The following is a 15,098-nucleotide window of genomic DNA, read 5'->3' as shown; positions in this document are numbered from 1 at the left end:
GTTCTAGTGTTTGCATGCAGTTATGCACTGGCATAGTTGAATCTGGTATTGGCATAAGAGTTGCTGGATTGAGAGTAGTGCATTGTTTCAGTGTAATTTGTGGATTTTCTAATAAAAGAGCTTGTATTTTATGCATTCGTTGATTGCTAATCCATAAATGACCCTTATTATCAATAATTGTCTGCAGGGCATGACTAGTCCAAACAACCACTGGAGCAGAAAAGGTTAATGTATTTGCTGCCTGTAGTGACAGCATGACTGCTGCTAGGATTTTTAAACATTGTGGCCACCCTTGTGCTGCCGTATCTAATTGCTTTGACAGATAAGCGACTGGGCGATTCCAAATTCCTTGTTTTTGGGTAAGGACTCCAAGAGCCACATTCTGTCTCACATCGACATGAAGTGTAAAAGTCTTAGTTATATCAGTTAGTCCTAGGGCTGGAGCTGTACTTAAGGCTTGTTGAAGTGTTTTCATTGCTAGGGTTTGTTCCCGTTGCCATAAAAGAGGTTCCTTCTCCGGCCCTTTTAAAACTTGGTACAATGGTTTAGCTGTGAGAGCAAAATTAGGAATCCAAATCCTACAGAAGACTGTAATTCCCAGAAAGGCTCTAACTTCCTGTTTTGTTTGGGGGATGGGGATCTGTAACACAGCTTGCTTTCTCTGGGGGCCTAAAGCCCTCTGTCCTTGGGACAGTTCATAGCCTAAATACATTACAGTCTTTTGGACTAGTTGTGCTTTCTTTTTGGACACTCTGTAGCCACAGTCTTGTAATATTTGAAGCAGTCTTGCTGTGTTTTCAAAACAATCCTCCCTGTTTTGTCCAGTTATTAGAACATCATCCACATATTGAAGACAACAGTCCTCTTGTCTGACTAACTTTAGAAATGCAAGATCTTGGGCTAAAGCTTGACCAAAACATGTGGGTGAATTTTTAAAGCCTTGTGGTAGCCTAGTCCAGGTATATTGAGTCCTAACTTGTGTTTTAGGATTAATCCATTCAAATGCAAAAATCTGCTGACAATTTTCGTGTAATGGAATGGTGAAAAATGCATCTTTTAAGTCCACAACTGAGAACCATTTAGCAGTTGCAGGTATTGTGCTTAAAAGAATATATGGATTAGGAACAGTTGCGTGTAGGGTCAAGGTTAGTTTATTGATGGGGCGCAAATCCTGTGGCGGTCTCCACTGTCCGTCTGGCTTACGAACAGGTAGAATTGCAGTATTCCAGGGTGACTGAATTTTTTTAATGATTTTTGCCATCAAGTATTTTTGGATTAATTCTTGAATGGCCATAGCAGCCTCTGAAGTACTTTGAGGCACTCTAACAGGATATGCTTGTGATTTTAGTTCTACCATAACAGGCGTGGCATATTTTGCAAATCCAGGGGGGTTATCCTCTGCCCATAGAAGTGGAACATTAAATTGCTGCCAGGTAGAGCTTTCTGATTGTTCTTCAGTTACTAACATGATGCACCATGTTTCTTCCACTGGGTGGCGCACTTGGATTAATTGTTTCCCTTTGTCAAAGGAGATTGTGGCCCTCATTTTGGTAAGGAGGTCCCTTCCTAATAACGGTAATGGGCAATCAGGAGCATATAGGAATTTATGTTTAATGATTCCTTGTCCCACTCGGCATGTTAGGGGTTCCAATAGTGGTCTATATTGAATTTCTCCTGACACACCCTGAATTTGGATGGTCTGGTTTGATGGTTTGCCAATAAATTTATTTAGGACAGATCTGGTAGCTCCCGTGTCAACTAACATTGGGACAGTCTGTCCTCCCACCCGTATGTTAACAATGGGCTCTGGGGGTGGGACCATAGAACCCTGTTCCCTTCAGTCTCCCCATTCCATGTCAGCTAAGCCAATCAAGTTTTGTTTTCTTTGTTCTTGACTGGGATAGGCTGGACGCTCTCTTCCCCTGAAGCTTCTCTTAAAACTTCTTTGGAAATTCCCTCTAAATCCTCTTCCTCGTCCCCTTGCATACTGGCGAGATGGCCCCTTCGGTTGGCCACTCCTCTGGGGGCATTCCCTTTGCCAGTGGCCCTCTTGTTTACAGATAGCACATTGGTTTGGTCTGATTTGCATTTCTCCTAAGGATATTGCTAAAATTTCTACTTTTTTCTTCTCCTTCTGATCTGATTTACATTCTTCCTCTCTGTCACGATTATGGAAAACCTTTTGAGCAATTTCCATAATCTCTGCAATATTTTTCCCTAAGGCCCCCTCTGTGCGTTGTAACTTTTTCTTTATGTCTGGGGCACTTTGGGTAATAAATCTTTCAATTAGGAGTGGGCGGTTTTGTGCCAACTCCATATCAAGTCCAGTATTTATTTTATAAGCTTCTATCAGTCGGCTGAGAAAAGCAGTTGGTGTTTCATTTTTTTCTTGCCAAATACTAGTTACTGCAGCATAATTAACTGGACGGATTGCGGCTTCTCTCAGAGCTTCTAAGCATAAGAGCCAATAATTTTGCAACAATATATGATGCTGTGAATTATTTGCCTCCCAGCCTGGCCTCTTTTCACAGGCTGAATTTTCTCTGTCTGCTTGGTAAGTAGCTCCTCCCTCTGGGTGTCTTCTGGCCAGTACTTTTAATTTAGCTAACTTATATTTCTCCTTTCCGTCCATATCTAGTAAGGTACAAATAAGTTGCTGCATATCATCCCATGTGGGATTATGAGTCTGAATAATAGTAGAAAATAGATCTATTATTTCTTGAGGCTTTTCTGAAAATGGCCCTTATTGCTGACGCCAATTTAGTAGATCAGTAGTTGTAAAGGGAACATATTGGAGCATTGAGACGTTGGAGTTGTCTGGTCCAGGAACCAAAACTTCTCTTAAAGGGGCTATGGTTTCTTCTATCTTTGGTTTTGTGTGTTTTTTTTCTGGTGCGGCTAGAGACTGGTGTTTCCCTTTCATCTTCATTCAAGTCCTGTGTTTGCTTTTGAGCACCCTGTTCTTTTTTTATCTCCTCCTCCTCCACTCCGGCTTCTGGTTTAAGGTGGACTTCATCCCTTTCAGCCAGAGGAGACTCTAAGGGGGGGTGTTGCTGATGAATTCCCCCTTCTTCTCTTCTAGGAACATAGGGAGGGGGTCTGGCAAGTTCCTCCCTTTCTTCCTGGCTCAGAATCTTAGGTTTTGTCTTAGGTTTGGCTTTTTGGGTTGCCAAATATATCTTAGCACATTCTATTTGACACATTGCTAACCATCTAGGCTTTTCTGCAATATTAATCTGCCATTGGTCTATGTAGGGATATTGGTCCCAATGACCCCTTCCAGTCACAATTTGATGAACCCATGCCACGAGTTCGGGATGCGCCGATCCCTCTTTGGGCCACCCTATGCCAAAGGTGGTCCATTCAGATTCACAGAATCTTTTTAATATGGCTGGATTTGGTCTTGGATTTCCATAATCCCTAGAAAACCCCTTTTTAAAGTTTGCCAACATACACTGGAGTGGCGTCTGACCAACACCCTCCTTAGTCTGTTTTCCTCCCATTCTACCTTAAAACACTACCATCGACCTGGAGTCCCGGAAGTTCCAACGGCCACTCAGCAGGAAATGCGATGGTTAACCACCCACACAATCCTACCTATTGAAGACTTAAGGACGACGCCTCATCTTCTAGGGGTTGATCAATCCCCTCTTCTGATCCAAATGGGATCAGGTACCCCTTTTTATAATACTTGCCTGCAGGTGTTCCAGACCTTCCTGTGGATTAAAAGACCTGTCTGCTCCTCTCAGTGGATCCTTGACTGGAATGCTTCGCTGGCGGTGAGCTCCCTCTCTTCCTGTCGAGGTCCCCCCTTAGTCAAAGGCCACGGAGCCGGCTTGGAGATATCGCCGTTAGGAGAGGGGTTTCCCCTAGGGCAGTCCGTCTGGCAGGTCAACGGCCTCTTCATAAGAGTCCCATCTGGAGGTGCCAAATTTCTTGTGGAAAACGGAAGAACTCTTACGAATTCCAGAGGGGTTTAGCAGAGAGGTTTATTTGCGCAGGTTCAGAAGCATAATAGAGATAGGCAATTCTGAACGAGGAGGGCGGGATTAGACTTCAGTTTTTATACTACCCTTCTTTTAGGTACAAAGGGACTATACATGGTAATACACTGTAATACATTTGGATCGTTTCTCACGGGCATGCAATGGAAGGTTTTGCTACATACAAAGTATCCATGTGCAATGCGCATTTGGTTAGCCACATATTACTGACACAGAACTTTCCCAGTGAATTTTCCCAGTGATTATGCATTACATCATTATTCTAGCAATTATGCAGACAAATCATTATTCTAGTTATGCAGACAAATCATTATTCTAATAATTGTTCATTTTACTACATTACTCCCCCCATAAACACTTTTGGTTTTGCCTGAAATACTTGTGATTCATATTGTTGGGTAAGAGCGAAAAAACCACTTTTATAAAAGATGTAAAGCATTTTTCTCTTTCAAATTCAAAGTTCCTTCAGCTTTATGCAACTCAACGTGCCTGACTTTCTATGTACCTTGTTCAGACATTCCTGTTCTGAGTGCTACCTTTTAAAGATTCAAACTAGAACAGGCTTAACTAAAGAAAATAGGTGGAGTAGTATAGAAATAACGTCCTTGCTCCCATTTGTACTTTTCAACAGCTCAATCATGTCCTGACATCTATTTTATTTCTTTCCTCCTTGATGTTATCTCAATCTCATTCTAATCTATCATTAAACATCTTAAACATTCGTCAGCTATACCACTATTGCAAGCAAGGTACCTCCATACTGGGTGCATTTTATTTTTTTAACTGTATTGCATTTGTCTCCAATAAATGTTGTCACTTACATTTCTCTAACCAAAGTATTTTAAATTCTGTATCTATTTTCTTTCATATCCATTTCTTGTGCACAAACATACTTTTGTACTTTTTTCCAGGCTTCCAGAAAATAAGACAGAAAGTGTCCAAAATTTGGAAAAGAAATTGCATTTTTTAATAGATTGATAACTTCAGAATAATTTAAGTTTCTCACCTCTTTTCCTCTCTATATTGTTCAGAGATTAATGATAAACTTCGAATTAGGCTTTTCTGACTATGTGGTTGATAGAAGAGGGTATTTGTCGCTCAGGGTTGAATCGTGGGGTCCTTGGTGCTCTCTGAGTTGTTTTCTTGCAGATGTTTTGCTTGAGTTTCTATGCATTAATTGAAAATTACCAAAGTTAAATGAATACAATATCGACCATGTCTCATATTTTATACCTGCCTGTGGATGTCCTGAATAACAACTTATGATAACAATAATGATAACAATTAACAAATGATATCAAATGAAATAAAATTTTATGGCACAAAACTGCTTAATCAGTTGGATAAAATATTCTCAAAAATTGTCAGGATTCTGTCAACTTTCAGCAGAAAAATAATGTTACCTTTTTTAAATAAAAGCAGGTATTTAAAATACGTGCAGTATGCATAACGGGTAGCAGTGACCACATTTCAGGCTCTGTAAAAGCCAAATGCCAAGGGTGTCCGCGTTCCTAGAACCGTATTTTATTAATGCCTACTGGCTGTGATAGGGAACTGCATCCCCCAGGATTCAGTGCGGCATCATTGCTTTTCTACGGTTGGCGCGGTGCTTTTTTTTAAGCTGGTATGGTGAGATGTAGGACGTAGCAATAATATTAACGTCTTAGCTGAGCGATATGATTAAATACAAGTGTGATGATTCTTCAAGTCCGCTATCAGAATCTGAACTGGACCCAGATCCTCTGCATTATCCACCACCTCCTCCTCTGCAATTACCACATCTGGAGAAACCGCTGCGCCAGGCCTTCTACAACACCGGAGCTCTAGTGCTGGTGGGACTATGCTGTGGGGTGGGAGTACTCATTTATTTTATCCTCGAGGCGTTTTTGCGTCCACTATTGTGGGCTGTCCTATGCGGCACCTTTTTGCACCCGTTCAAAAGTTCCCTCACGGCATTTGGCCGTCGCTGGCTGCGTCGCCTCCGCCATTCTAACACACCAGTATTTTTGGCTACTTTCTTATTGCCACTGTCTTTTGCTAATGCGGCCGCCGAAACATTGGGTAATGAGATCATGCGGCGCCGTCGGCTTCTTCTCCTTTTGAGTGCAGGAAGTCCCGTTTTGTATGGACTATACTGCGTCGGTACTTCCTTTGGAGTCCAGGTCGCTCTTGAGTATTCCGCCAGCATCATTTGCCGAGGATTAGATTATTTCAGTAGCCGTTGGGTAAGTTATAATAAATCTCTTGGAAGTAGTGGCATAGATAGATTTGTTCCTTATAGCGAGTTACATATTAACCAACCACTACGTATGGCCCAGCCTGTTGGTCAGCCCAACCCACGTGAATTAGTATTACGAGTAAATTTCGGAGAAAATTCATAGGTGGGACGCATGCGTGAACATTTTTCAACGAACAAGTTTAACCAGTAGCGACTTGCATTACCTCAAAGTGCAATTTGAACTAAGGTTACCCCTAAACTGTTTGCTAAACTTCAGAATCATTGAACTGAAAGGCATTAAAAATGACAATGCTTTTTGAAAGTAATGAGAGTCTATAAGGAAAGAATTGAAAATAATTAAAGCTTCATTTAAATAATTTCTTTTATAAATTAATAGATTAAGCAAGAAACAAATCATAGAAGGAGTGAAATGGATTACAGAAAAGTTATATATTGCTCTTTTAAAAGCTGGATTTACAATAGGCGTTTTGATTGAAAATATGATGGATCAAATATAAATGTGCAATAATGCTGTTTCTAGTTTATTATTTTAACCGCTAATTCTAATGTTTTCTTTAATGTAATTTTAATGCTTTCTCTTTTCGTAACAATGCTTATATTTTCAGACTAGATGTTCAATGTTTAGGAATATTGTAGTAATAGATTTCAGGGACATTGTGACAGACTTCTGGGATTGTAATAGACTTTGAACTAGAAAAACGTATGCAAACTGTATTGGTATCAAATGCTTTTCTTGTATTCAGTCAAGCTATGTACATTTAAGCAAGAAACAAGCAGTCATCATCCCCTTCTTACCAATGATTCATTTCTCTATTTTTTTTATCAGTTTAAATCTGTAGAACCAAGCATAGATTCATTTGTAAGGCATATGAGCAAATAAATAAAAAGGCTATTTTTCAGCAGTGTATAAATCAGATAGAATATTTTTTTAACATTAGGGAGGAATAGAATTGCCCTAACAGGTTGAATCCTAAATTTAACCCACTTGTCCAGAATAATATGAGTTAATTTATTTTAAAAATCAAAGTAATTATTATTTCATGGCTAACTATTTCAACCTGTTGGGGCAATTCTATTCCTCCCTAATGTTAAAAAAAAATAGGGAAGGTTGCAATGTTGCACTGTCTTTTAAAAGATTAATCAAGAATACATGCATCATAAGTGATGTGGGAAGCAAAGCAAAGCAACAGCCCAAATCTTACTCCCAATTATCCTTGGAAAGAATGGGAACTAGCAGCCCACCAAACAGTTTTCCAGTAGTATTTTGCTACCCAGAAACCTGCTGGTCAACCAATTGACTAATTGCTGAGGGTTTATGGAGAACAGCAACATTGGAATCCCTTTTTGAGTGGCTGGATCTTGGCATTAGGCTGTATGGGATTTCCCTTAATTATTACTAGAGGTAGATTGTGCTATTGGCCTGGCTTCAAATAATTTGAGTGCTGCAAGTATAGAGTGAACAACTCTTTTATCTTAAGGAATTTAAGAATGGCAATTGTGTTCCTGTGTGTATTTTCAACAACATATCACTAGGGGAATGTGTTGTTGAAAATGGCAGAATAAAGGACTATCCCAGATCTTGCTCAACTTTGTAGCCATCAATACTCCGGGAGTGGCTCTTAGGTTTTTTGGCAGATGCCATGATTTTAGTTTTCTGTTATAATTGTGTTTTAGCTGCTCTTCATTGCAATGTTTGCGCTCAGTATGCTCCTTTCAGGCAAATAAATGTTCTTAAAATTATTGTTGCATCATCTGCAAAGAGCAGAATAGAGATAGTCTTGCAGAAAGTTTTAGGGAGTGAAAGTTTGTGGTCGTAGAGACGGCCCACCATAGAATTTGATAAAAAAATTGAATTAAGAGTGGGGCTGGTATGCAGCTTTTTTGATGCACATGTGAGATAGCCCTGGGTTATGTTTTACCTTGAGTGATTTCTCTTCATGTATCATATATTAAATGAAGAAAATGTCAGTCAATCAAGGAAGTTTCCAGCTTTTTCCACAATTAATTCACAATTCAAAATCAAATACTGCTTTGAAATGAATTGAACTAAACTCAAATAATACTTTACATTTTCGTGGGCGGAGTTGCTGGGAGAGACCTTTACTATTTAGAAGCTAATTATTACCAATATGCTGATGATACTCAACTATATATATATTTTCTTACAAGCTCATGGTTGGACATTTCTATGGCCTGATGCTAATGTAGCTCCACGGGTTGCATATTCAGTGAGTTGGACACAATAGGCATACACAGTGTGCAGATGAGCTGGCTTGTGTTCTTACAGAATGGAATGGGAATGGGGAATGGAATGGGATGGAATGGAATGGAGAAGGGAATGGAATGGAATGGAATATGGAATGGGAATGGGGAATGGGGAATGGAATGGGGGATGGAATGGAATGGAGACTGTCCAGTCTCTTCTTAAAACCTCCAGTGATGGAGCAGCCATGATTTCTGGGGGTAAGCTGTTCCACTGGTTGATTGTCCTCACTGTCAGGAAGTTTCTCCTTAATTCCAAGTTGCTTCTCTCTTTGATCAGTTTCCAACCATTGTTTCTTGTCCTTCCCTCTGATGCTCTGGTGAACAAAGTGATTCCATCTTCCTTGTGGCGGCCCCTCAAATACTGGAATACTGCTATCATGTGCCCCTATTTCTTCTTTTCTTTAGACTAGCCCAGGGGTAGGCAACCTCGGCTCTTTTATGACTCATGGACTTCAACTCCCAGAATTCCTGAGTCAGCATAGCTGACTGAGGAATTCTGGGAGTTGAAGTCTATGAGTTATAAAAGAGCCGAGGTTGCCTACCCATGGACTAGCCAAACCCAAGTCCTGCAGCTGTTCTTTGTATGTTTTAATCTCCAGGCCTTTGATCATCTTAGTTGCTCTTCTCTGAATTTTTTCCAAACTCTCAACATCTTTTTTGTGATATGGTGACCAAAATTGGCTGCAGTATTCCAGGTGTGGTCTTACTAGGGTTTTATAAAGCGGTAATAATACTTCATATCATCTTGATTCTGTGCCCATGTTTATACAACCCAGGATTGTATTAGCTTTTTTGGTTGCTGCTGCACACTGCTGGCTCATAGTCAAGTGATTGTCCACTAGGACTCCAAGGTCCCTCTCACAGTTACTGTTTTTAAGCCAGGTCTTGCCCAATCTGAACTTGTACCTTTGATTTTTCCTGCCTAAATGTAAAACTTTGCTTTTCTCCACATTGAAACTCATTTTGTTGGATAGAGCCCATTGTTCAAGTTGGTCATGATCTTTTTGGATCCTGAGTTTGTCTTCTCGGATATTGGTTACTCCTGTCAGTTGGTGTCATCTGCAGATTTGATGAGTTCCCCTTCAATTCCCTCATCTAAGTCATTTATGATGATATTGAAGAGTACTGGGTCTAAGACGGAATCTTGTAGTACCCCACTGCTTACTTCTCTCCATGTGGATATAGTGCCATTGAGGACTAATCGTTGAGTATGGTTTGTCAGCCAACTATATATCCATCTGGTGGTGATGTTGTCTATTCTATTCCACCTTTTTCTAGTTTACCAAGGAGTACATCCACAGCATTTTGCTGGTCTACTAGTTTAGTCACTTTATCAAAGAATGAAATAAGATTGATTTGGCATGATCTGTTTTAAACAAGCCTGTGCTGGCTACTAGTTATGACTTTGTTTGCTTCTAGTTGTTCGCAGATCTGTTTTTTGATTATCTTTCCTAGGATCTTCCCAGGTATTGATGTTAAACGGATTGGTCTGTAGTTTCCTGGGTCCATTTTTCCCCCTTTCTTGAAGATGGGAACCATATCAGCCCTTTTCCAATCCTCAGGTACTTCCCCGATGCTCCAGGATTTATGAAAGATGTGGTGCAATGGTTCTGAGATAACAACTGCCAGCTCCTTCAGAACTCTGGGATGTAATCTGTCGGGTCCCGGTGATTTATATTTGTCAAGGTCGGATAGGTGTTCTCTTACCATTTTCTTGCTTATTTTAATTTTTGTTTCTAGTTTTCAGTGACTTTTTTGGGCTATAGTTTCTTTTTGTGTGAAGACTGATGCAAAGTACGAGTTAAGCAGCTCTGCTTTCTCCCTGTTATTTCCTTGCCATCTTCTCTCTTTAGTTGGCCTACAGTTTGCATTTTAAGATGGCCATTATTTTGCCAGTCCCCCAAAAGTCTACAATTACGGGTCTCAATGATTACTGTCCAGCTGCACTTACATCCATCATTATGAAATGTTTTGAGAGGCTGATAAAAGACATTATTGTATCTAGCCTCCTTCTAGCATTTGATTCCCTTCAGTTTGCTTACCGTCCAAATCGCTGTACAGAGGATGCTATTTCTTCTCTTCTCCATCTATGCTTGGCGCACTTAGAGAAAGAAATATCATGTGCAAATGCTATTTGTCGACTTCAGTTCGGCATTTAATACAATCATTCCTCAGCATCTAAAGACAAACTGGGCCTTTTATACTTTATTATTATTATTATTTTGCTTTTGAAAACCTTTATTTATTTATTTATTTTTAAATAATTTTTATTACAGTTTTGCATTATACAACTCTAATACATATTCAGCAAACAGTGTCATTTTTATATACTTCGGTTCAACGTTCTGTACCATATATACACCACATTCAATATCTAAATCACAATAGCCTTATGTATATTTCCAATTTTTTTTTATTAAAAGTTTTAAATAATTTTCCATATCATATCCCAGTTCCCTCCCCCCCTTCACTTCCCAGAGCTGGTTACAGGGTTATAAAAACAAAATCATAAATTAAATAACATTACCCAGATATACTACAATCAAATCCCATCCAAACATACTTTAACTCTACAAAATAGATAAATCTTAACACTTTACCAGCAAAATAATAATATAATTAATAATAATAAAATTAAACATTATTACTAAAATAATATAAATTCATCCATAATAAACTATTAATAATAATCTAAAATTTACTCATAAGCTAAGTAATACTTTTCAATCTCGCATTTTTTCTGAATATAATCAATCCATCTTTTCCAAACCAAAATATATTTTCCTTGAGATTGATCCTTCAAATAAGCGGATTTTTTTGCCATTTCTGCTAAATTAGACACCTTAATTCTCCATTCTTCCATAGTAGGCAAAGAATTTTTCTTCCAATATTGCACTACCAGTAATCTTGCAGCTGTTATAAGATTCAACATCAAATTCATTTCTTTAGCATCCAAATCTTCCATAATACCTAGCAAAAATAACTGCGGTGCAAACTTTATCTTTTTCTTAAAAATATTTTGAATATTCCACCAAATCTTAATCCAAAATGCTTTTATATCCCTACACGTCCACCAAATATAAAAATAAGTTGCATCTAAACTTCCACATCTCCAACATTTGGGCTGTAAATTAGGATACATACAGGACAGTTTTTGAGGATCCAAATGCCACCTATAAAACATCTTATAAATTTTTTTTCTTAAATTTTGAGCTTGAGTAAATTTTACATTTTTAACCCAAATTGTCTCCCATATTTCCAATGAAATCGATTCTTGAATATTTTGAGCCCAATTTTACCATGCAATCTTTAACTAATTCCGTTTCAGAGTCCTATTCTATCAAAACATTATAAATTCTCTTTATGTGGGCTCGAGTTTGATCTTTAATCTGTTTTATCAGATTCACATCCTGCAAGGTAATACCAACTTTTTGATCTAAGTTCCATCTCATTAACAGTTGATTTTAGTGAAACCAAGAATATACAATATTTTCTTGCTTCAAATCTGCTAAGGATTTAATTTGCCAATCCTGTCCTACCAAACTATGTAATTCCTTATAAGAAATTCTATCCAAGTTAACTCCTCTAGATACCCCCTCTATTGCTTGTCCTGGAATCGCCCAAATGGGAATTTTATAATTTAATCTATAATAATATTTCTTCCAAACTCGTAATAAAGCACTTCTTAGAATATGAGGTTTAAAAATTTGATCTATTTTCTTATTATAAATTAAGTATGCGTGCCAACCAAATAAAGGTCCCATCCCTCAAGGCAAAGTATATTTTTGTTTGTTAAATTAAGCCAATCACTAATCAATGTTAAAACCACCGCGTCATAATACAATTTTAGATTCGGCGCCTTAAGTCCTCCTCTTTCCCGTGCATCTTGTATAATCTTAAACTTAACTCTTGGTTTCTTCCCCGCCCATATAAACTTATTAATCCTTTTCTGCCATTCTTCCAAATTAGCATCTTTTTTCAAAATAGTTATCATTTGAAACAAAAAAAGAAACTTTGGAAGAATATTCATTTTCACTGCTGAGATTCTCCCCAGCAGAGATAACTGTAATTTTTTCCAATCATTTAAGTCCTTTTGAACTTTTACCCATAATGTCTCATAATTGTTTTTATACAATTTAACATTAGAAGCTGTAATATAAACTCCCAGGTATTTTACCTTTCTCACTATTTCAAAACCTGTCAACTTAACTAAGATATCTTTATCCTTCATAGACATATTTTTCGGTAATATTTTAGTCTTATTATTTACCTTGAAACCAGAAACTTTCCCATACTGGGCTATAATTTCCACCAAGTCCCTTACCGAGTCTATCGGTTGAGCTAGTGTCAGCACCAAGTCATCAGCAAAAGCTCTTAACCTATAATCATTCTTATTTACATTTATTCCCTTTATTATAGGTGATTCACGAATTTTAATCAATAAAATCTCCATTGTTAAAACAAATAACAATGGAGATAATGGACATCCCTGCCTTGTACCCTTCTCAATTTTAAATGCCTCTGTTAACCCCCCATTAACTATGACTTGTGTTGATTGTTGTTGGTAAATAGCCCTAAGAGCAAACAAAAGTTTCCCCCCAAAGTTCATTTTCTCTACGACTTGCAATAAAAACCGCCAGTCTAGTTGGTCAAACGCTTTTTCAGCATCTAAAAATATGAAAGCCGCAGGGATTTGATTATTCTTATCCAAATACTCAATTAAATTAACAATTTGTCTTACATTATACTTCATATATCTTCCAGTTATAAATCCAGATTGATCACTATGAATCAATTGCCTCAACACTTGTATTAATCTATTTGCCAATATTTTTGAAAAAATCTTATAATCTGTATTCAATAAAGATATAGATCTATAATTCTTGGGCTGAGTCAAATCCTGACCCTCCTTTGGAATCAGCGATATGAAAGCTCTTCTCCAAGATGGAGGTACCTCTGCACCCAACAAAATACTATTAAACAGTTCCTTTAATGGTTCTATCATTTCATCAAATAACATCTTATAATAAATTGCTGTTAATCCATCTGTACCGGGAGCCTTACCAACCTTTAATTGCTTGATTGCCCCAATAATTTCCTCAGAAGTAATTAAACAATTCATCTCTTCCCTTTGATTATTTGATAATCTAGGAAAATGTGCCTGCTGTAAATAATTCTCTATTTCTGAAAGTTGTATATTTTCAGAGGCATATAACTTTGAATAAAAATCCAAAAAGCTCACTTCCGGTGGTGACTGCTGCGCCGATGGCGGCTTCTTTTTAAGCCGTCCGCCCCGGGGATGCATTAAAGCCTGAAGGAACGGCATTCAACAGCTGTTCCGTGGCTTGGAGCCTCTCTCCCCGGGTGAAGGGGAGGAGGTGAGCTTTCCTGGATAGAGGTCGAGTTCCCTAGTTCTCTAAATTTTTTGGGGGGAGAACGAAGGTGAGAACTCCCTTGGAGTCTGGGTTTTCTCCGCACCTCGGGTCGCCTTTGTTCTTAGGAACAAAGCTAGACGCTGCTTCCACATCTGCTAATTAAAGAGACCGTGAGTAAAATTAAAAAGCAGACGGAGCTGAACAAGAGGATTGGAATTTGGATAATTTGAGACTTAGAAAATAAACAAGTATCTTCTTCATCTACGATTTAAATTAAAAGAAGAAGAAAAATATGGCTGCGGAAAGCCGTTTCTTTGTTTGAAATAATACTTAAGAGACTTTTACTTTTACTTGGTGTTTAAGTGAAGACAACGAAATAATGTAACAGATTTCGCTAGCTAATGTAAAGTGCAAGTTTTCTATTTTTTTAATATATTCTGCAACTGTTGCTTTTACAAGATTATACAAGATTTATAAGAAGCGTTTTTTTTTTTAAAAAAATGGCTTCAAAACGCCTTGGAATTTCTGTGCTTCCGAAAGGTCCGATCTCTTCTCCGGTTGTTCAAAGTTCACAGCAACCTAAGCCCAAGACGCCTCCACCTTCTCCCCCACCGCCCGCACTTACACTTAAGGATTTACAGGACGCTTTGATGAATACAGCGAAACAGATTAGAATAGAGACAGCTGAGCTTTTTGAAGAAAAATAACAACGAGATGAGACAGGATATATTGTTAGCTTTTCAAGGTTTAGCAGCTCATGTAGAACACTTAGATGGACGGGTGGACGAGGTGGTGGAAAATGTCGAAAGATTAGAGGACAGACTTGGAAAAGTAGAGGATAATGTGGATATAACTCAGAACGAAATTATTATGTCACAATATAGAGACATGGAATATGCTTTGAGAATAAGGGGACTGAAGGAGAATGCGCAAGAAAATTTGAAAGAAGAGATTGCAGCAGATTTGGCTATTGTTTTGGCCTGTGAACCTGAAGAAATTTTGAGAGAGATAGAAATTTTTTTTTAGGGTAAATTCATGGGTCGCACGACAGAGAAATCTACCAAGAGATGTTGTAATTTATTTTTCCAGAAGATCAATTCGTAATGAAATTATTCAAGCCTTCTATAAGCAGAGATTCCAAATTGTAGCACAAGATGTTATAATTTTAAAGGAAATACCTCCTAAAATACTTAGGAAAAGAAAGGACTTTGCTTT

The 15,098-nt window shown here is 38.1% G+C and overlaps 1 protein-coding gene across 1 annotated transcript in view; it reads left to right on the top strand.

Moving 5' to 3' along the window:
- Nucleotides 1-5,570: 5,570 nt before the first annotated feature.
- The window catches only part of LOC107293526 (transmembrane protein 245), a 66,900-nt gene continuing 57,372 nt past the window's right edge, over nucleotides 5,571-15,098 (top strand). The window contains exon 1 of the mRNA XM_015822679.1: nucleotides 5,571-6,229. Within this exon, the coding sequence (XP_015678165.1) occupies nucleotides 5,681-6,229 (549 nt within the window). The 5' untranslated portion in view covers nucleotides 5,571-5,680. The remainder of the gene's footprint in view (nucleotides 6,230-15,098) is intronic.

This window comes from Protobothrops mucrosquamatus, unplaced genomic scaffold (genome assembly GCF_001527695.2).
Source record: "Protobothrops mucrosquamatus isolate PMUCROS unplaced genomic scaffold, P.Mucros_1.0 scaffold1640, whole genome shotgun sequence".
In the NCBI taxonomy this organism is placed as follows: Eukaryota; Metazoa; Chordata; class Lepidosauria; order Squamata; family Viperidae; genus Protobothrops; species Protobothrops mucrosquamatus.
Note: the sequence above shows the minus strand (reverse complement) of the source record. Positions and strands in the feature narration are given on the sequence as shown.